Genomic DNA, 24,131 nt, shown 5'->3' with positions numbered 1-24,131 from the left:
TGCAGATATGTTTCTGGCTTTCTAGTTGTTCATAAGGCAAACACTAGTTTAAATGGCATAGAACAATTCGATGGTTTTCAGTGGCCTAACAACACAAAATGAGCTGCTCGCAAAATTGCCAGGTTTATCTGAGACACAAACCCAGTTAAAATATGGCTGGGAAGACCTAGTTACCTCTCTACATGCCCGCTTTCCCCCTGGTGGTGACTTTTCTCTGCCAGTCCTAATCCTTGAGCCAGGAAAGCAAAGTTTAAAAACAGTATAATCTACTCAACAATCTGTTTCAAAACCCTGGGAACTCAGTATAAAATCATACTGTTATTATGAATCTATCTGCAGGGGTACATATACTTACTCTGCTTTGTATTCCTTCCTTTTTGTCAAATAATAGTAGGCTTCTTAACAAAGTCTAATTCTTCCACTAGTCCCTGCTTTCATTCAGCATATCTGGGGGTTTTGGCTTAACCATCCTTTTGTTTTTATTTCTTAGACAATTTTTTTCCTTCCCTTTTGTTATTCTTCCAGCTGGCTTCCTATCTTGGCCCATTCTATCTTTTCCATGATTTACACTGTTCTTTATGTCACCCATTGGTCAATGACAGCCTCCTCATGCTACAAGGCTCCCACATTGGCAGTCAGGAGACAGGAAAAAACAAGAAGGTCATAGAAAGGAATGAGAAGGTCGTTTCAAGTAGAAGTGTGCTTTTACTGAATTTATACATATGTTAGAGATAGGGTAAGGAGAAAAGACTTGATTTTATCAGTCATTTCTAATTAATATATTACACTTGTCCAGGGATAAAGTACAGTATATACAGTATAATGTTTCATTCCTGGGAGTTTTCCATTAACAAAGTGTAGCATTTGATCAACATCACTTTGAAAAGTTTCCTAACACAGAAAGGTATTCTGTAGTGTGAAATTAAGTATGTATTCAAAACACCACCTAACATACAGCAGCCTGTTTATTCCTTTCACCACAGGCCATGATGTACTGGAATAAATTTGTTAGAGTGTTGTTCCTCAACATATTTAATGGTATGGGTGATAACATAAAATTTCTCCTTATTCTTTGATAATAGAATTTTTAGCAGACGCCTGCTTACCCAGAATGCAGACTCCATTTCTCAGCCCTTATTGCTAGGTATGCCCATGTAACTAAACTCTAGCACATGAAATGTGGGAGAAAAAGAAGTGTGCACCTTCTGGGTCCTGCCTTACACGGGACTGTGGCCACCCCTGCACTCCCTCCTTTTCCCACCGACTTGACTCTCAATAAGGGCTCAAGGCGGTAGAACAGTTAGATGGAAAGGGTCTGGGGCTGTGAAAACATAGAGGCTACATATTGGTCCAGTACTGTTTATACCCAATTATTATGTGTATGTGAGAAAAAGATGTTAGATTTAAGCCACTTTTATGCTGGTTTTCTATGACAGCCGTCAAAACTACAGCAAAAATGATACAGTTTAGTTTACTGGCTCGGACGTGAGATTTTTGTTCGAATGTGGAATCAGGTGTCTTCTCAAGGTTCAGATCATTTTTGCATTATATTCTGGAGTTTATATCGCTTTGTAATATGGATTATATTTTGTGTGAGCAAATAAAACTATGTTCATACATTTATATAACTATTACGGCTATGCAAAACTTTGGGAACTATTTAAATAGTCTCTAGAGAAGACTAAATGTCGGACTCTCTTTAATTAGCTAACCACCATCAAGAACAAATACACTAGTTCTTTAAAAAAGTCTAACCTCAAGCCTTTCCTTACATATTTTCCATCTTCACATCTCATTTGGTTTAAAGAGACCACTTCTTAGAGTGTCTCCCTCCTCCAGATTTCTGTGGAATTTGTCTCTGAGAATTGCCCTGAACCAGCTGCCTTACCCCAAAGACTTACCCACACCCTATAAATGCTGGTCATATGCCACATGACCTTCTGACTCATTTGCTAATGTCTGCTCCTAATCTACTTGGTTTTCCTTTGATTTCATTGGCTTCACTTTAATTATATATTTCATCATATTGAGGAGAATTATTAGCTTAAAAGATTGATATTTAGGGGCGCCTGGGTGGCGCAGTCAGTTAAGCGTCCGACTTCAGCCAGGTCACCATCTCGCGGTCCGTGAGTTCGAGCCCCGCGTCGGGCTCTGGGCTGATGGCTCAGAGCCTGGAGCCTGTTTCCGATTCTGTGTCTCCCTCTCTCTCTGCCCCTCCCCCATTCATGCTCTGTCTCTCTCTGTCCCAAAAATAAATAAACGTTGAAAAAAAAATTAAAAAAAAAAAGATTGATATTTATATACACTACAAATGTAGCCCTCTCCACTTGGGATGCTTAATAAATACATGTGTAGCCATCCTTGGATGGCCAGAGATAACATTGGAAAGCAACAACAACAAAAATACAGCATGCAAAACTGAATGCCCGCCAAGATTTATAGATTTCAAGAAATGATAATGTATATGTAACATACAATTATATCTCTAGTATAATGCTATTTCAGTACATTCTGAGGATTACTCTTAGAAGCTCTACTTGAGTTTTATTTTTTTTACAAGTCTTAGAACCTTGATATATCCTGACCCTCCCCCCCCAAAAAAAAATCATGCTCATAAATTCAGTGAAGGATTTGGCTCACTCATATGACCATCAGATAATAAGCTGATTAAAGTTCTCTAAAAATTTATTAGTTTATATTCTACTTCACCTTTACATGCACTAATCTTAAAGCTGTCACCATGGCTGACAAATAGTTTTAAAGATACAGACAATTAAGCAAACTCTTTTTCGCATCTGGTCCCTGACACCTTAGACATGAAAATGTGGCTTGTGTGTCTCCCCAAAAGGCTTATCTGTTTTAAATGATGTGCACTGGTATTATGAATGGAGTAGTTGACTAGAATTCTTGTTGACATTTTGAAAAACTTTATACATACTTGTTTCTATTTCATAGAAGTAATGATAGTCATAATAACTATATAAAGGTCATTTTGTGCCATGCAGAACATGTTCCAAATACTTTATATATCTAGTACTATTTTGCTTTTGTACTTCTGTTCATTGCATGCATTTCATCCATATTTCTAACACGTTTTATAACAACTATATGGGGGAAAAGGTGAAAATCCCCTGCTTCTATACTTTTAATTCCATTCTTTCAAAATAACTGCTATTAATAATTTTATGCCTAGATAGCCAGGATTTTGCATAGTCTTATTTAACCACATAGAGGGGTTTATACCCCCGTTCCTATTTGTATTTATATTTTTATCTATAATATACACATTTTGTCATATAAGCTTGGTATGTGCTACACATCCAGGTCTGCCCCTGCCTTTTGCCAGATGTGCTGTATCATGAGATCATTCAGTTAGTGTACATGGATCTCCCTCTATCTTTTAATGGCTGCATAGCATTCCAAAGTATAGACAGACAATAATTAAGCATTCCTTATTGATGGAAATTTACATTCTTTTTTTGTCAGTAACATACAATACAATGATAAACGTTTCTGCACGTTTATGAGTTTGCTCTACTATTTTCCTTGGTAAAGCTCTAAAATGGTAAATTGCCAATATAAAGGTATTTTAATACTCATTCACTATCGAACAGAACAGAAATTCCTACAGACTTTGGTTATAGAGGTTTCTTCCATAATGATGCTTTTCTAGAGTAAAGTCCAAACTTGAAATTTTGCATTTAATCTGTTTATTACAACGCATCCCGAAGGAATTGTAGAGTCGAAGCAAATATTCTACCAGACGACGCCATAACACTTTAGGATAATGACATGCTTAAAATAGAATATTTAAGTTAGAACTTGTAAATAGGTTATAATTACATCTCTCCTAATGTAACCATGCTATAGTGACATGTCCAAGAGAAAATTCTTTCCAGCATTCTTACTATTGATATAAATGTCCAAGTGGTGAGCATATGTTTCTGGAATGTTTAATGTTTGTCAGCAGTTGGGCAGGGTTTGTCTTATTTTAGGGGAGCTATGTCATAGGTCGATTAATAATTTCTTATGTCATTATCGCATTCCCAGCAGATTTGATAGGATATAGGACATTTCTGGAAAAGTGACCTGAGCATGCCAATCATAACAACTTTATGCAGCATTAATATTTCAATGCGATGTATAAAGAAAGAAGAGTTTGCCAGAAACACAGAATGCTCTGTTGTCATAGAGTTTGAGCATACTGATCATTGGTTTGATCATTGGCTGTCAAGTCTTTGACTTCATTTAAACTAATTTATGACACGTTACTGATCTAGTTTGTTAGCAAAACCACAGTTTATGGAAACCGGACTTTGTTTTTTCTTTTTTCTTTTTTTCCCCCACAAAGAGTTAGAGATTGTTTTCTTTCCTCATTGTACATAGTCCAGTTGAACATTGGTTTTGTATGAGGAGAAGTCCCATTATAGATTAATATTATATCAAAAGAGGAGGAAAGATGTTGTCCAGTCCACAGGGAGTTTTCAATGCCAACGACCACGTTGCATTTATAGAAGAAATTATATTTGCATTTACATCAGGATAGTAAACCACTACATTGTGGGAAGAATTTAGGGAAAATCCTAAAGATAAGACAAATTTTGGCCAAGAGTCTACTAGCTAAGCCATGCTTCAAATAACTCCACTCCAATCTTTGCTTCTCTCACTTGGAAACTTCTAAGGGGATTGTGGCATCTACAGGAGTAAAGGAGACTCACCATAAAAAGTAATTTCAGCTATTGGTTCTTTTTGGTTCAGAATTAAAGAAAAGTTGATACACCTAATGATAGCAAATGTGCCAGGGTATTATTTTTATAAACATATTTGGGGGTAGGGCATACTGTTGTCTTTGGAGATGTAAAGGGGTCATTTTTAATGTGTGATTCATACCACTTTAATTATGATAAAATATACTTTTTGAAGGGCAAAAGAAATAAGTCCAAATAACTGACATTAAATAAAGAAAGTATTATTACTTTCTTTCTAAAAATTAGAGAACACTCATCAGCTAGGCCTTGAACTATGAGCTATCTGGTGGCTATTTAATTCCAACTAAGGAAAGTGAAACCAATTCTGTCTTCAACACAATTCCAAAGAGCATAGTTCACAAACTATGATAAATATTATTAGTGAAATGAATAGGTTATTATATTCTAATTTTTACATATTCTGATGTCCCCCCCAAGAAGATAATCCTTGAGTTATACAGCTACACTACAGGGCAAAAGAAACATCTACATATCTCTTTAATCCTAGCAAAATAATAAGTGATAGAAACAAGGATATTTATAAAATTCCAAAAACCAGATAATCTGTGCATGTGCCTTACCTTTCTTTTGCGAAGTCTGACTGGATTATCTGTGGGTTCCTGGGTGGCCAGAGTCTCCTTTAAGTGTAAACACTGCATGCCATCTTCTGAGTTGACCTTTGAAAGACATTTGTTTTGATGTTCTAAGAAACCACTCTTCTCTAGGCCATTTTCAGCTGACATTCCATCAGGGCAGGAAGGAGGTTGCAGAAGGCAGCTTCCAGAATCTGCTTTTAATAATGGCAGTCCTCTGCCCTTGTGAGGAATAGCCAAGAACTCATCCTGTACTACACCGCAGGTGTTTCTTTCATGTTCATCTTTAGGGAAGTCAAGTTTTCTTCGTTGCTGAGCAATTACAGCCGAATTAAGCAATTGCTTCTCAGGCACAATATCTTTCACATGTGAAGAGTCACATGCATTTGTTTGGGAAGCATCTTTTACTTCACTTAAGCTTATATCATTACAAAGCTCCAGGCTTTTACTTGTAGTGTCAACAGGTTTTTTCCCCCTCTTTTCTTCTACCAGTGCCAAGTCAGCTCCGCCAGCCATTCCCCAGGAGTTACTTTGGTTACCTTCCATGACGGGCAATGTCTTTACTAAGGAGCCTGCTCCTCTGATAGTATGTTGGTCTGATATCTTATGTCCTTGCGTAGTTAAAATTTGTTTATCATCTGTAACATAGGGATCGGGATCGGTATCCTCATCAGACACGTGCACTAGTGTTTCCGTGCTGGCCTCCAGAGAAAGAAACTGATCTTCACCTTCGGGGCTGTCATTTTCATCCACCTCCTTTGAAATGTGACCCATTGGCCTCCCAGGAAAATCTCTCAGCTCTGAGCCATGGCAGCAGTCTGGCAGTGAAACACACTTCTCTTTGCGATCCACATTTAAAGTTGCATCTTTTTCCATACTTGCCTGGGAGCTGTCAGCTACTAGTCCATGATGGCATGCTGGGTTACAATCATCAGAATTAAAAGGCTGCCCCATCCATTGGGTCACATGTTCTTCCCAGCTTCTCTTTCTGATAGCTACAGACATGTCATCGTAGTTTGACAACAGACTGAGAGATACGTTCCATGTGACACTGAAGGAGATGGAACTTGAGGAGACATTACGTCATATGCGCGGACCGAAGAAGAGAGTGAATTTTATCATTTTGCCACCTATGAAAAAAAATTAAAAATTTATATATAGTTTAGGATAATCATTCTAGAGTCAAAATGTGTCTTGGAAAAGAGAGCGCTTAATCTGTGCTAGGAAAGATTAAGTAAGGGAATTTACAAAGCTTCTTTCCATAGATTTAATGATGTTATTTCTTTAAGAAGTAGCCTGGGGCGCCTGGGTGGCGCAGTCGGTTAAGCGTCTGACTTCAGCCAGGTCACGATCTTGCGGTCTGTGGGTTCGAGCCCCGCGTCGGGCTCTGGGCTGATGGCTCAGAGCCTGGAGCCTGTTTCCGATTCTGTGTCTCCCTCTCTCTCTGCCCCTCCCCCGTTCATGCTCTGTCTCTCTCTGTCCCAAAAATAAATAAACGTTGAAAAAAAAAAATTAAAAAAAAAAAAAAAGAAGTAGCCTAATATTAGAAGAAAACTTCACATGTAATATTTCTGGTCAAAAAACGTTGACAGCATTTGAAAGGCAGGTGGATCGACTGACCTATTAATGAATGAAGACGTAAGTCCTGAGTGTTTGACACTCCATTAAGAACATATTTGCCTTGCAGTACTTAATAGAAATCACCAGAAGAAACTTGTTACTCTAGCTTACATACTTTCCTGCTTTACTTTTGTGAACCCAAGTTCTTACAGAAATCTATTTGTTGTTCGGTTTGAATTGCAGCAATGGCCACCAGGAGCTGCTCGTGCAAAACGTGAGCTACAGAGACAGCATGTGTAATGGACCAGTCTGTGAAAGAGCTAATACAGAGGCCAAACTACCAGGACGTATTTACTCCAGGGAGAGACTAAGAAACATGGAATAATCTGGTTTAGCTCCTATTAACACATAATTCATAAGAAAATGGAACACAGACCACTGGCCATGCCTTAGGATAAATACATTTACAGTCATGCTATTACTGCTACTACTAGGTGGCAAGCTCATCTTGTTGAGACGTTAAATAACTTGCCCAAGGCAATACATCCAGGAAGCACGCCAGGATTTACACTAGGCCCAGGTTCTAAGGCCCAAATTTAGATAGCCAACAAACTTTACTGTCTCCATGGCATGAGATTCTACCTGGACCCCTTCCCTCCACATACATTTAGTGTGTATAAAATCTAAACTCCTCAGGCAGGAACTCAGAGAACCAAAAAGAAGATGTGAGCATGATAAAACAATGGGTACAATTCTTCAGAAACTTCGGTCCTTTCTTTTTGGCTTCTAAGGAGTTTCGTTTGTATACTTCTATTAGACTTTAGCCATAAAAATTTCAGTAAACCAGAAAACCAGGCATAAGATAGGGTAGAATATAAATACATTCCAGGTTTCCATCTCCTTTTTGCCTTGAACTATTCAAACCCCTTAGTTCAAGGAAACAGATTATACCAATGTAAACTGAACTTTGTAAAAATGACTAATCCAAATGTTGCCCCAAAATGAAACCAAATTATTGGACCATAAAAGAAAAATCCCATTCAAAAAGTAGACACTTCTAGTTTTTCCTCCACACAAGAACTGTCAGCACATAACATGGATTGGCTTATTGATTTCAGCCGTAAACAAGATTAACTACTACGCTGGTTTTGGGTCACTTCAGTCTGCTGAAAAGGATTCTGAGTCCCTACCAAAAACTTCAAGCTATTCTGACTAAGCACTTGCCAGAAAGGTAAATATTCCCATCCTGTGAAGACCAGCAGACTTATTAAGGAATGTATTAGAATTTGGTACCCTAGCCTGACCAAATATCTTTCTGGATACTATCTGGTTCTCTCAAAGGCCTGTGACCATTTGAAAATGGTCAGCATGCACATTTTCCATGTTGGCATTCATTTTGCACTCAAAAGAAAATATAAAGTCCCTGAATTCCATGCATAAGTCATTATAGTGTGGGAGGCTACGGAAAGTGGAAAAAACGCATAGATGCAGGCCAGAAAATTTCTGCTTTCATGGGCAAATTTGGGTTGTAATAGGGCGGTTCTGTTTTAGATGCTTTCTTTTCTTTATTTTTATCCAGTGTAGAAAGAGCAGGCTAACTTAAGAAATGCAAAGTGGTATTACTGTGTCATTCCTAAACCACATTTACATTTAAGTTGAGACTAAATTCTGAATTCATTTCTTTTACTTAAAAGAAAATGAGGGGCGCCTGGGTGGCGCAGTCGGTTAAGCGTCCGACTTCAGCCAGGTCACGATCTCGCGGTCCGGGAGTTCGAGCCCCGCGTCAGGCTCTGGGCTGATGGCTCAGAGCCTGGAGCCTGTTTCCGATTCTGTGTCTCCCTCTCTCTCTGCCCCTCCCCCGTTCATGCTCTGTCTCTCTCTGTCCCAAAAATAAAACAAACATTGAAAAAAAAAAAAATTAAAGAAAATGAGTTTTATTAACTCCTTGGGGGACAGATTACATAAAAATTTTGCCCCTAGGACCTTATCATAATATTAATTTATTTCACTTAACCTTGACAAATAGGTAAGTGTTTTTATAATGTCAAAGGAAGATAGGTCAACAAGTTCTGAGGCCATGTAGTTGCGAGAAGAGATTGTAAATTAGGTAGATTGAACACAAAACATTAACTCCTGTCCTGCGAATCTAGGTTCTTTGGACATTTCCAAATCATTCTTGTGAATGTACAGTGTCTATATATTCTTACGACATAAAATTTCATAATTATCATTATGACTATCATCACTACATTTTGAGTGCTCATTCCATATCCTACAGTCTGATAGATTTTTAAAAAATTTCTCTCTCCAGACTTTCTTATTCACACTTCCTATTTAAATTCTATTTATAAGATTTATAGCTATAACCTGCCTCTACGATCTAAAGGCTAAAGAGTACTAACAAAAAGTAGTGTTGGATTATTATCAATTGCATCTGAGCATACTGACCTCATTTTCTAAATCATCTGAATTGACTGGAACCCATCCTATAGCTGGAGAAGTCTTTGTAAAAGACCTGATTTTCCCCATCAGCCTCCTCAGCAGGCTGCTTTCCTTAAAATGATATTTCTAAATACTAGTTATTTTGCAAATTTCAATTTAATATTTTTTGTAATCTTTTTTGTGCAATTCCATTCAGAATGAGCTCAGCAGCTGAGGATTTGGATGAAGGATTTGGAAAAGTATAGGTCATTGCAGGGTGTTGATTTTATGAAGTGAATTTCCATGGGGATTTTTCACTTCTTAAATGCATGTGTTCAAACACCACTGCATTAATATTACAAGAGATTCTATGTACTTCTAATTATGTAACCATTTTGGAAAATGTTTGTAAAATGTCCAAATTTGCTTTTTGTGATATTAGTGCATAGGGTGTTTAGACACAATTAATTTCAGATTTATTATTTGAGCTAATTTTGTAACACTTAACCATTCCTTGACATAAGCATTTTATGCCATACAGTATTTTAAAGTTAATTGAAATTAAATATAATTTTTTTTTATCATTTTAGAGAGAGGGAGAGAGCACGTGTAGGTTGGGGAGGCAGATGGGGGGGAGGGAGGGGAGAAAAAGGAGAGAGAGAGAGAGAGAGAGAGAGGGAGAGAGAGAGAGAGAGAGAGAGAAAGAAAGAAAGAGAAAGAAAGAAAGAAAGAAAGAAAGAAAGAAAGAAAGAAAGAAAGAAAGAAAGAAAGAAAGAAATCCAAGCAGGCTTCACACTCACAGTGGAGCCCGATGTGGGGCTTGATCCCATGGCCCTGAGATCATGACCTGAGCAAAAATTGGGAGTCAGACACTCAACCAACTGAGCCATCCAGGTGCCCTGAAATTAAACATTATTACACTAAACAATAACAATTGGAGACCTTCTAGTTTGAGAATCACTGACCTATATCTGATATCAAATGATCATGTTCTCCTTTGTACCTGCTTCTGAAATAAACACATACTATGTATTTTGGCCTGGCAATTGTCCTTAGAAAAGAAGAACCTGATTATAATCACCATTACTCATTCTATAGCCTGAGAGAAGGTGATGCAAATAAGGCACTTGTATCTGAAATCAAGGGTGCAGCATTGAGGAGCTGACAGCAAAGCTACCTGGACAAGTCTTCAATACCTGTTTATTTACTGCCCAGGGGCCACAGACACCCCGCTAAGCATTGAGAATATAAACCTAAATAATATATTCTACCTTTCCTAAAGGAACTTAACAATTTTATGGAAGAAACTCATGTAAAGAAAAAAAATAAGTCCTCTCATGGCCACAGATACCATGTAAAGTTTAACATAAAACAGAAGGTCATCAGTTTCTCCCTCCCTGTGTGCGTGCCTTCCTTCCTTCCTTCCTTCCTTCCTTCCTTCCTTCCTTCCTTCCCTCTTCCCTTCCTCCCTCCCTTTCCTGTCCCTTCCTCCCTCCCTCCCTCCCTCCTTTCCTCCCTTCCTCCTTTTTCCCTTCCTTCCTCCTCTCTTCTCTTCCTCCCTCCCTCACTTCTTCCCTTCCTTCCTTCCTTATAAATAGTGAGTGGTATGGGGATGGTGTAAATGTTGGATAGGGCTTCTAGAGGAGAAAACTAGAGGAAAAAGGCCCTCTGTAGTAAATTTCCTGCCTCCACAACATCCAGATCAAATGGGAGCTGAGGTTCAGAGTTTCACTATTCTAGAATCACCTCCTTCAGAAAGATAGCAGGGGCGGCAATAAACTCCAGAGAATTACTAACAACTTGAAAACCCATTTGTCATCTTGGAGGGGAACCACATTTCTCAGGTGCATTCAGAGAAAATTGAGGGGAGAGATTTAACAAATTTGTTTTCAGAAAATTTTGCAGACCCAGGTCTTCAGACACAAGGGAATTCATAAAGTATGCAGTACTACAAGGAATAAAAATAGACCACAGCAGAAAACATTATTGTGAAATTTCAGAGCTTTAGAGTTAAGCAAATGCACATACATGTTATCAGAGAGAGAAAAGAGATTATATATTATGTATTGGGAATCTCGGTGGTGTTGGATTTCTTAATAGAAAAACTGGAAACAAGACAGGCAAATATATCTTCAAAATTCTGATGAGAAATTATTTCTACCATAAAATTATATGAGGAGACTTAAAATATGTCCCCCCTCTTCTCAAGAAGCTACTGTAGGGATAGTTCCACCTAAATAAGAGAATAAATAAAGTGGAAAAGACACGGCAACAAGGGAGTCAGAAATTCAACACAAAGATCAGGGAATGGAATTTTCAGGATGAAATTTATGTAGCAGGCCTAGCAAGCAATCATTTCAAATAAATCCCAAAGTTCTCTACAAGAGATGACTCTAAGGAAAAAACATGGATATAATACATTATATGAGGTATGTGACCACATTGAGAGGGTTTTATAATAAAGTCAGGCAATTTAGGTGGAAGAATTAGTAATAATTACATAGAAAACTAGAAAAATCAGTTATTACCTCCAGGAAAAAGAGATTTAAAAGAAAAGAAATATAGTACACTACTTGGCTTAGCTGTGAATTTTTTGTGTGGCCAATAATGCAAGTAGTAAATACTGACTTAATAAAAAATTATGAAAGCAACTATTTTTTGAAACATAGCATTTTTGTAGGGGATGGGGTTAGAGATACTGGGAAGAATGGTCTCAGAGAGCTAATTCTTTATTTCCTAAAATAGGAAGTTAATAGATAATGTCTAAAATGGAAAAAGAAATAGTATAATCATGTTGTTTAGAAATATGGAGGTAATAGGAGAAACAGCTAAAAACAATTAAACTGTTATGATTTGATGTGTTATTTGCTTGAAATAAAGAAAAATTTCAGAATCTCATAAAGCATGTTAAATAATAATCTAAATTTAATCTAAATTTTAATATGTTCTAGAGCAGTGATTTTTTTTTAATTTTTAAATGTTTATATTTGAGAGAGAGAGAGAGAGAGAGAGAGAGAGAGAGAGAGAGAGAGAGAGAATGTGAATGGGGGAGGGGCAGAGGGAGAGGGGGACAGAAGATCCTAAGTGGGCTCTCTGCTGACAGCAGAAAGCCTGATGCAGGGCTTGAACTCACAAACCATGAGATCACGACCTGAGCAGAAGTCGAACGCTTAACCAACTGAGCCACCCAGGTGCCCCAACATTTGTTTATTTTTGAGAGAAAGACAGATACAGTGGGAGCAGGAGAGGGGTAGAGAGGCAGACACAAAATCCAAAGTAGGCTCCAGGCTCTGAGATGTCAGCACAGAGCCCAATGTGGGGCTCAAACCCATGAACCACGAGATCATGACCTGAGCTGAAGTCAGACGCTTAACGAACTGAGCCACCTAGGTGCCTCGAGAGCAGTGATTTTAAGATTGAGTTGATAGGTAAATATGATTGCAGTCCCTCTACAACACATCCAATAGGGCCAAACTATTCCCTGTATTCCCTTCCCCACTCACAATACTACCCCCTCACAATTACACATGTATCTTTTTTCATTCCTTTAGCACAATAAAGGTGCCAGTTTGGGTATTTATTTTGGGCCAATAATGTCATGTAGTTTTCTATAAGATTCTTAGGTGGTATTTTTTTAATGGCCTTCTTCCTCCTTTGACTCTTTTTTTATAATTTTTTTTTTTTTTTTTTTTTTTTTTTTTTTTTAGAGAGAGAGAGACAGAGTGCAACAGGGGAGGGCAGAGAGAAAGGAAGACACAGAATCCAAAGCAGGCTCCAGGCTCCGAGATGTCAGCACAGAGCCTGATGCGGGGCTCGAACTCAAACCATGAGATCATGACCTGAGCCCAAATCGGATGCTTAACTGACTGAGCCACCCAGGCGCTCCCTCCTTTGACCCTTTTAGGAACTTCTGCCATTCAGGACAAATATTCTTGGTAATCCTCTTAGCTATAGCTCTCTAAAATGTTATCGGAACAGAAGTTTTAAGATACAGAAAACAAGAAGCGGCCGGGTGGCTCAGTTGGTTAAGTGTTCAACTCTTGATCTTGGGTCAGGTCATGATCTCAAGGTTCACGAGTTCTAGCCCCACATCCAGCTCTGTGCTGACAGCATGGAGCCTGCTTGGGATATTCTCTCTCTCTCTCTCTCTCTCTCTCTCTCTCTCTCTCTCTGCCCCTGCCCCACTTGTGCATGCATGCACGCTCTCTCTCTCAAAATAAATAAAAAACATTTAACAAATCTTTAAAATTAAAAATTAAAAAATAAGATATAGAAAATAAGCTGTACATAACCTGAACTGAGTAACTGCATATGAAAAGAGGAATTCTTCATTACACTATTTTGCAACTTCTCCTGGACATCTCATTCATAGTACTTAGAAAACGACAACTTTCCTGATTCAACCCCTTAAATGTGGGTATCTCATTTTATCCTTTCAGAAACAAATGACGTATATAGACATAAATATATACACATATATAAATAAAAATTTAAAAATTTTAAAATGTATGTATACATACACACACACACACACACACATATGCATGCACACATGATTGACTTCTGGGTCATTTTTAAATACCTTCACACAGATTCTATGTATTTACTAGAAACTAAAGACATAATACTACTGCCACTTTCTCTTTATTTTTCTACTTTTTCTTTAGATGTCCACAGTTGCTTCTGGTTTCCCTTAGGGTCTTTCATATTAATTACTTACCCCATGTTAAATTGTAGGTCATGTTGTCCTCCGAGTACTTTTTTTAAAGCATATATAAGAGTAATATCTACCATATAGCATATTCTCAGCCATTGTGGGAAAGACGAGAAGAAATGAGAATACTCTCCTTTTAATTAAAAGTAGTTTCAACTCTCTAAAATGTACTCTTTAAAGATAAAGAGCGCATCTGAACCAAGAGAAGAACATTGCTACATTGACCTACTTTGTTGCTAATACAAGGGTCAAGTCTGTGAAATGGAGTGACTAGGAATCTGAAGATCCTATCACGGTATCAAATCTTCATGTCTCTGAGCCTACTTTCAGGGAGTCACATTTGCAACTAGTAAATGCCCCCAAACCACTTACAAACTGAATCAGACAATTAGAACAGAAGCAACAACACAGACATGATCACAACTTAATAGAGTTTTTCACTTGTAGGCTCATTAATTTCAAAGTAAATATTGATTACGGTGAGAATTTGCAGAGGCCAAAACGAAATTCATTTTCTTGATGAGGCTGTCAAGGAACAAATTATCTAGCAAACCAAGTGGTGCACATTTGGGCATCTTCCTACTGCTCTCCAACTCAATGATAACATGAAGAGGAATGCTTTTCATTGCCAAACTGATGTCTCATATTCAAGATGCTTAGGAGCAGTAAGAAAGCGTAGGCAGATATGACTCTTCTTAATTCCTTCATGTAAATGCATGAACAAAAAGCCAAAAAAGATACCACGTTTTAAAAAAGCATTTCTATGACTCTAGTCAGGGGTTGGGGTAGCCAGATTTTAGTAAAAGATAATTAGCGCTTTTCCTTTAAAATATTCATTCTGTCTGATCCAAATCTGACAGGGCTAGTAATAGACTGTGGGAGAGAGAGATCTTTAATAATATGATGTGTGAATTTATCTCCATATGATTGGATGCAGATTTTCTTTCTTGAGTAGCAATCTGTGTCCCAATTCTTCACAAAATCATTATCCATCTACTTCCACATATTTTGTCAGATGTTGGAATTTACTCATTATGCCTCTTAGCTGTTTGTGGAAAACAAACTCGTATTGAAACTCTTTATTGGTAAATTGCTTCATGAAGCTTAAAATATTATATATGAGATAGCTACCATGCATTTAGGCTGTCTAGATATCATAAAAAATAGTACATTATAAAATAAACCGCCTATAATGAACCACGCCAGTGGAATAAGTAGCACATTACTTTTTCCGAAAGACACATCCAAGCTTCCATCAGTTTTGGGCTTTAGAAGAAAACTGAAGAAGCAGGTACCCAATTTAAAAATATTCTTTTAATATTGACCTATTTTTCATGTGTATCTCAGTTTTCCTGAGCTTGGAAAATTTTTTCTTATTCTTAGCTTTCGGGGGCCAAAGATTCCAGGAGTTAAGTAAATGTGAAAATTAACTCTGTCAATTCACTAGAAGTCAGTCCATCATTTAAAAAAAAAGCATATTTCTAAAATTATAAATTATTATTCCTGTGGTGCCCTATTTTTACCTTCAGGTTCCTGCTATGTAATGCAGCCTCAGTCATTTCTTTCCTTCCTTCCTTCCTTCCTTCCTTCCTTCCTTCCTTCCTTCCTTCTTTCCCCTTCCTCTTTCTTTCTTTCTTTCTTTCTTTCTTTCTTTCTTTCTTTCTTTCTTTCTTCCCTTTCCTTCCTTCCTTCCTTCCTTCCTTCCTTCCTTCCTTCCTTCCTCCCTCCCTTCCTTCCTTCCTTCTTTCTTTCTTTTGCAGGGAGGGGCCCAGATACTGGCAGAGTGTGACTTACTACCACCTTAGAGCTCAGGTCAGCCAGGTCTGCTGATTCTCTTAATGTTTTCTTAAGTAACCCACAGGCAATTTGAGGAAATCGTGGAATACTTCATAATATTTTCCTGATATCACTAAGACCTTTTTGAGGATAACTGGTTTCCAAATGATCCCAGAATTAGGAAGCTAAAAACAGAGAGGGAGGCAAACCGTAAGAGACTCTTAAATACAGAGAACTGAGGGTTGCTGGAGGGGTGTTGGGGGGGGGGGGATGGGCTAAATGGGTGATGGGCATTAGGAAGGGCATTTCTTGGGATGAGCACTGGGTGTTATTTGTAAGTGATGAATCACTAAATTCTGCATCTGAAACCATTATTACATTATATGGCAACTAACTTAGATTTAAATAAAATTTAAAAAATAATACATCATGGGGAATAATATTGCATCATGGATGCAGTATTTCTAGATACATGTATTCTCTTTAGATTTGCCTATTTTTCAAAAGTACACAGTTTTCTCATTGATAGTGTTCCATCTTATGCAGAATCCTTTGAGCATCTAGAACTATACTGTATCTTAGATGTCTCTGCAAATAAATTAATGAATAATTAATCATTTGTTTTTGCCTTGATATTTTTTTTTCTACAGAATCCCTTATAACCAAAAAAGAGAGCCTTTGCTCTGAACTTGTTTCTGCTGAGATTTTTCATGCAATAGGAAATAGCTTAGAGTTAAATTTGATATCAAGAGCTTGGCTGCTATTTTTTTTTTTTTTTGAATGGCAAAACAGCATTTCTGTTCACCAAGGGACATGGATTATAAAGCTTTATCATCAGCATGGTGAGATGTGTCTTTGCTTTAAGTGGCCACTTTCTATTTTTAGCTTTGCTATCATTTCTAAGAACCCTCTAACGGTAGACACAGTAATCGCTCACTGTAAATAAGAGATATGGCTACATCGACACAGGTGCTTAGATTGCTAGGTGACAACAGGAGACTGAGATGGCATTCATTCAAATAAGTACGATTTCCATGGAAATCAGGAACATGAAATCATTGGGAATTTAGCTACTTCTGTTACGTCATACCCTGGCAGGGGTTGCTGCCTCTGATGTCAACTTTCCCGTCTGTATTTAATGTGTACAATTCTCATTTTCTTTTGTCACCTATGTACAGTTGAACTTGTTTTTATTATCAAATGTTTTTTGGATACAGAATAGCAGGTGCATCGAAAACTTCTGATGGTCACTATAATAGTAACGGTAAAAAAAAAAGACTCCCATTTCCTAAGCATTTACTATGGGTCAGGTACTGTCCTTACACTATGTCCCTTGGCAATAATATGCACAAACACTCTAGGAAGTCGTTGCTATCATTGCCCTAATTTTATAGGGAGGAATTTTGGCAGGAATTTTGGCAGCTCAAGGTCAAATGCCTATCGGTGGGCAGAAGTTATTATCTCCATTTTTTTGTGAAGGCAATATGGTTAAAGAACCATTTCTTTTTCTTGGTGATTGAGTTACCTAAATGTGTTCTTCAGTTTTCTCACTTGTGTAATGGGAATAATGGAAAATTGTTGAGGGTTAAATAATAAAATTAAGCTAAAATAATAATACAAAGCTAATGATATATGTAGAACACTTAACCCGTTGCATACTGCAAGAACTCACTAGATGTTACGGGACGTAATGATGATACTAATGATGATGATGACGATGACAGCTCCTTAATTTTTGATTGACCTTAGGTGCAGAATCCATGGCTGAGTATGAGCTAAAACTATCCCTTGCATTCCCATGCCATTTCAATATAGATGAGCAACTTGGCCAAAACGTGAAACACCATGAGTGTTTCTTTCTTGACTAGTTGACCTATGCTTTTTTAAACAAAGATTTATTTAAATCTTTTAAACAAAGATTTGCACTGTGTGCAAAACAATTTGCCCATATAAAATCTCATGTGATGCTCAACATGACCCAGTGATATAAGTGTTTTCATTCTCTGCCACATTTTACTAATAAACAGCAGAAACTCTAAGTAGTTATGGGATGTGCTACAAATCACAGAACATCAAGTGGCAAAGATGCAAATTAGAGCCAGTTTTCTGACTCTGCCCATGAGCTTTTCAGTTCTCCACCCCATTTAAATAGTGGAAAATGCACTAGTGCTCTGTCACTGGCTTCATGTAACTTTTCATTTTAAACTACTTCTGGATGCTCAAGCTTCCTTCTGGTTTCTAATGAATTTGTTATGTCATCTTATGAGAATGTTGTTAACCTTTGGCCTCAGGCTCTGATGATTCTTGACAACCTCTTATTTTTCCTCCCCTGTAAAAATTATTCTATCATCACAGGATGTCTGGAAAATTAAAAAAAAAAAGTCCCACAATTCCCATTTTTTATCACTGGTGTTTCTTTCCTTTCTTTCCTTGTTCCTTCCTATTTATTCACAAATATTTATTGACAAATAGGTATGGACACCATATGTTAAGTATTTTGTTAATTGCTGAGAATAAAAAGAAACATTAATTGAATTTCTAAACTTGCTTTGATCTTCCTACTTCCTTTCTCTCTCATTTCCATTACAGAACTTATTTTCCCTTTGAATTCCTTCAATTGTATTGCTAAAATACTTTGTTAATTCATTCATATACAAAACATTTTTTACACATATAACTAATACAACAATTTTTTCTGCCCATCTATCTTAATTAATGAGAACAATCATATGCATGCTGTTTACATTGTCTCCCCCCCCCTTTTTTTTTGCAGAGGAGTCCTTATTTATTCAACTTGACTTATATACTCTATAATCTACTGAATCAAAATCAACAATCTCTTTTTAAAAGTGGTCTCAAGGTCCACACTTTACCTTTATTCCGTTTAATTTAACTAAAAACTAAGTCCATCTATTTCTCAAAACTCTATGAACTGACTACCAATTTAATGCCAAAAGGGAACCATGGAAATAAAAGTTGCATTCCTATAACCACACCAAAGTCAGTCTGGAGTTGGACTTCTTTGTAAACTTGTTTGGTTAAAGTTGTAGACATATGGGGCTTACTGTTCACATGGGGGAGGAAGGTACAACAGTCATGCCAACTCCTTCAAATCCAGAGGTTTTTACTTTTTCCTCATCCTCTTTAAATTCTCATGTACAATTATTGACATTTCTCTATTTTGATAATAAAATTCTCCGATCCAGGACTAGGTCATCTCTTCGGAAACCTGTTGTACTGTAATGATTTCTACAGAGAGATTCTCATTGTAAGATAATACACCATTCATTTTCCAAGAAGAAACACATAAGAGAAAAATAAAAGATTAATTTAAAACGTCCCCAATTTAAACTTGTTTAAAGCCAGTAAGACCCAATCCTCTATGAGTGAGATGAAAGCTTACCTAAGGTCTTTGTAGTGAGGTGGATGCTGTGGGCAGGTTTAAATGGGGTCAGGAAAATCGTCCTTTTAAATTATAATATCCTTAAGAAAAATATAAACTGATGCATTCTTTTTTGCTAGGCTCCCTGCTAATCATGCAGTCAGTTGTATAAGCTACTGCTTTACTGAATTTATTCCTCATTCCAATGATGTGCAGTACGGTGACACCAAAAGTGTTGAATGGCGTGTCTTTTAAGTGTAATAACATCAGGAAATTCGATCTGGTTCATAAAAATGGAAAAGAAAGGATCAGGACACACATTCCCTCCAAGAAATGGCATGTAGTAGAAATGACATATATTAGTTTTATAAGAAAGTTTCCTGCCTTGGAGAGTGCAACATTCAGCTTGCATGGCACCATATACTGTCACATATGAAGTATGATACAGCTTAAGTAGCCAACTCTCTCATTCCACACTGCCCTGCTCAGACACTTATTTATATACTGTAAGAAATTCTACATTCTACAACTAAAGGACCTTGTAGAAGGCTCAGAGGAGATGTATGAACCAATTAAAGGATTGAAAATAAGCCATACAAGGCAAGATGAAAGCAAGTGGGCTTTATTTGGCCCACAAACGTACACTTATGTTTTCATATGTCCATTTAGGTTTTCCATGTTTCCACAGAGGAAAAACCCATAAAACTGGAAATAGGCTACAGCAATAGAGATTTAGGTTAGATAAAAGAAAGAATGTCTGGGCGCATGAGGTCCTTAGACCGGTTCTGATGTGGGGAATAAAAGCCCTGATCATTGCTGGTTGGGATAGATTTGTTATGATACCATTTGAATACGAGGACATGAATCGGACAACTCCTTCCTAGCCCTATGCTTTTAAGAAACATCAGTTTAATATTAGTATAATTATTAGCATATGGATTTTCTTAGCATAAATAGGAAATATAACAAAATTGTCACCAACAAGTTACTCCATTGAAGGGTTAAAGGCATAAAAACTTTTGCATTTGAGAAAAGTTCATTACTTAGTGAATTTGATTCTTTTTTTTTTTTAAGCCATGATTTTTTCCCCCTCCCGGGTGGAAGTTTTAGGACTTTTTTATGTTTTAAAGAGGTGCTATAAGATTCTGTCTAAAAGTAGCCTTCTACTGGACATATTTCATACTTCACTCTGCATAATTATTATTACTTGAGAAGGTGATGTAGTGTAAAGATATCTGAATTACGAAGCAGGGTTCCTCTGTTATCTCTTCCACTAGCTAGCAGTATGACCTTGGACAGGTCATGTTTGAATGTCATTCCTCAGCTGTCTTGTGGAAACCTCAGGACAGTGCTTCAAGAAGTGATCTCTTATGAGATCTTTCCTTCCTTGAAATTCTTTTGGATTAGGAATTCAAATTGTGAATTATTAAGAATTATGAATTCTTTTCAATTACGATCATGAAATCATAATTTAGGTAAGTCAGCATTTTATTTTTAACATGCTTAACAATAGATTTTTTTTAAGACTTAAAGGTAATAACATATCTTAATTTGTTAATGAATAGTTAAAATTCACCAAGATAATTCATTCTAGCATAGAATTCAGTAAGTTAGCTAATGCAACAAATGGTCACCTTGTACTGTGTGAAAGTTTAGAATTAAAACACTTGATTTCTTATGATCCAACTGTCAAATGGCTCTCATCTTTCATTTGTTACGTTTGGTGGTCATTTAATTGATTTGGAGATACGCCTGAATATTTATTCCCTTCACATGCCATCCCACATTGTTTCTTTAAAATAATTATTTTCATTTTTCAATCTTCGGAAACATAAATGTAACAGGATGCTATGCATTGCAAGTCTATTTTATTTCAGTCATTGCTAGATTTCTTACTTCATATAGTACAGGTTTAAACATTTAAGGTACCTTAAAGAGACTACAGCCCCACAGAAATCTAATTTTATGATTATATGAATTATGAATACATGAATACATCCTTGGTTTTTCATATGACTGTAGTGATTTCCAGCTGCCTTAAAATGATAATAACGAATGTCATTGTCATTCAGATTTATTTTAATTATTCACAAATATTCACACAAATGTGACCTAGGCAGTGAATCTAGGAAAGTCCTTATAAACTAAGTCCAACTCTAACATTTAAAGTGTCTGAAAGTCAGATTAAATACTATTTAGGATAGAAATAATTTTTGAAGTTTCGTGTGTTTACCTGTTTCTTAATGAAACATTTAAGTTGTACACTAACAGCTTGAGCTGTGGTTGAAACCGGTTTGGGGAACTACTGAGGAGTCTAATCTTAATATGTTTACATGCCACAGAATATTCTCTGGAGATACATCATCAAGAAAAGTCACTCTGGTGCTATCTACTCTCCCTGTTGGCAAAAGAAGGGAAGATAAAAAGAAATCACTTACCCCTCACACTTACGTGTGAGAATATGTATTTGTTTTGCATTATGCCATCTAACAGGAAACCTGGTCTTATTCATCAAAAAGTTAAGAGAAAAAGGGATTAAAATAAACTCTTCGTTCATGGAGGAAAAGAGTAAAATCTCTGTGGAGCCTGTTTTAGAATTGACATTGTGCTAAAACAATTTGACTCACAGTTCCTCCTCACTAAACATTTTCCACTTCTAACTTCACAGCTGAGCTCCACAACTTAGGAAATCACCACTCAGTGCAAGATGCTAGCCTTTCTGTCAAACTTTCTGCCTCTTCAAAGATTGCCTCGACATACAAAGACAGAGAGTCCACAGCGTCTTACCTAGACAACGAGGAGCTGAAACGCCCAGGCATGACATTGTTCAACGCTCAGGCTAGGCAAGAAGTCCGTCCCCGTTAGTTCCTCCAAAATATAAGTTCACGTTTTCGTGGTTGAGATCATGGCTCTATTCTAAGCAGTTTTACGCAGTGTGTGATTCTAACAAAAACACCCTCTGCAGCTGGAGGGAGCCTCAGTTAAAGCAGGAGTCTGTCAAGGCGTTCCTAGTGACTTCTGTCCACTAAATTCAGACTGATGTTTTGCGAAAGGGGCCTCCACAAGCAGGCCCAGATTGCCTGGGAAGCATTTCCTGCCTCTGAGCAGTGCATGTGAGAAAGAGTGCACGAAGCAGAGGGAGGGGGGCCGAGCACAGCCCGCCTGGGCGTTTTAGGAGTTCTGATTTTACACAGAACTGAAGTGAGTTTGTCAAAGCTCTTGAGGTGATTAGCTGGAGAGTCATAAAGTCGTAGAGCTTTCTCTATCCCACACTGCTGATGAATAAAAAAAAAAAAAAAAAAAGAAAAGGAAAGAAAACAGATTTTTCCTTCCTCTACAGCATTTCCACTATATTAAATGCATGTGCGCAACTTAATCCAAACACCTTTGCCGTTCTCCTCTCAAAAGATCTCTTAGGAGAGCAAGATGAATTTAGGTGTTTTAAAAACGGTAATCCCCTAAACGCAAAACTTTTTTTTTTCTTTTTCTTTTTTTTTTTTTTAACCCTACTTACAAGTTAAAATGCTACAGCCCTGCATACTGTACCTGACAAGATCTGTGAGGATAATCCCGAGAAGCCAGGAGATAGAACGTTGCCTTCAAACCTCTCCAATCCCAGGAATCCTTCACAGAATTAAAGTAGTTTCTGTCATGGCACATGCAGCTTTACCTCCAGTCAGAATCCTCCAGTTACACAAGCGCAGGGCTGGGAGAGCAGGAGACAGACTCCATCTTGATCCCATTACAGTCTTGCTGACATTAAGTACTTGCAAGTTCTTCCATCCAGCATGACAGAGTCCCTGAATCACATCTCTAGAGCAGCTCACGGTATCTGCACCCTATGTCCGACACAAATTTTGTGAACTATCATCTGTTTATCTTTTCTGCTTTCTTGTGCCTCCACTGAATGACTTCCTCCTAGCCGCTTCAGGCTGGGAACTTGGACTACCATTTGGTTTTGATTAAAACCAGACAGCCAACTCTGGAGAATTTAGGGAATAAGCTAATGGAAACTGCAAATATGGCTTTAATTAGTGCATCAATTAATAATAGATGTTAGCTCCTCTTATAATAAGATGACACAAATATCAACGCAGAGGAAGCTCAAGTCCTTTCAGGAAAGAAGTTATACCAATTCTCATTCCTTTATGACCCAGAATTCTCTTTAGGGAAAGTGGAAGGAAAGGAGAGGGATGTGGCCTTAGGACATCCAGGTTGTGCAGAGGCCAGTGGAGCCGCTTTGTTGTTTATACCAGAGAAACAGGAAACAGTATCTCTGAGTTTAATTATCTTGCTTGGTTGAAATTGCTCTGTAATGTCTCCCTTCTACTTTATTTACAATAAGTGGATTCTCTTGTTATTTATGACCTAAGCATTTTTTTTTTCTGTGACTAGTGATTACATCAATCTGATTATTGGGTCTACGTGCGGCTTACAAATTTCTAGAGATTTCCCGTAATGGGAATTATGCGAACAAATCCAATTTCAATATGATAAATGAATAACATAGAGAAAGGTACAAGAAACACTAAACTTTTTAGCCTTAAGAGTCACCCTGTACGTTTCGGACATTGTAAGTAGTTTTCATTGCTGGCTTCTGTTTCAGTTGGCTCTAACTTTTATAAAGACTGACAGATAACTAGGTATCACAACGGCCATCTTTTTAGTATCCCCAGAGATAGTGGGTAGCTGATAACCTGAAGAAGTATGATGAGATAGCTACGATTTTTTTTCTTACTGGATAGATAACTAAAATCTCTCAGAAGTAATACAAATCATGGACTATTAGAGAAATATGAAATAGCAAGACAAAAAGACTGCCTATGAATTTAAAGATGAGAAGCATTCAAGTAAAAACATGTGGGCAGAAAAGCAAGTGTTAGAAGTTTATAGAAAAACATGAGTGATTTAAAAAATGAGCATTTAGATTCCTTTAA

At 37.3% G+C, this 24,131-nt stretch overlaps 1 protein-coding gene across 5 annotated transcripts in view; it reads right to left on the bottom strand.

The window, feature by feature from the left end:
* Positions 1-23,152, bottom strand: part of DLC1 (DLC1 Rho GTPase activating protein) — a 426,214-nt gene extending 403,062 nt beyond the window's left edge. For 3 of the 5 annotated variants that reach the window (XM_047855875.1, XM_047855878.1, XM_047855884.1), the window contains exons 1-2: positions 21,982-22,225; positions 5,330-6,471 (exon numbers count right to left, since the gene is read on the bottom strand). In XM_047855875.1, the coding sequence (XP_047711831.1) occupies positions 5,330-6,346 (1,017 nt within the window). In that variant the 5' untranslated portion in view covers positions 6,347-6,471; positions 21,982-22,225. Of the gene's footprint in view, positions 1-5,329; positions 6,472-19,215; positions 19,475-21,981; positions 22,226-22,740 lie in introns of those variants that run through there. The other 2 variants (XM_047855876.1, XM_047855877.1) reach the window with 2 other exon arrangements.
* Between the last annotated feature and the right edge of the window lie 979 nt (positions 23,153-24,131).

The sequence above is a fragment of the Prionailurus viverrinus genome, chromosome B1, assembly GCF_022837055.1.
Source record: "Prionailurus viverrinus isolate Anna chromosome B1, UM_Priviv_1.0, whole genome shotgun sequence".
Taxonomy (NCBI): domain Eukaryota; kingdom Metazoa; phylum Chordata; class Mammalia; order Carnivora; family Felidae; genus Prionailurus; species Prionailurus viverrinus.
The sequence above is the reverse complement of the archived record's forward strand: the minus strand, read 5'-3'. Positions and strand labels throughout refer to the sequence as shown.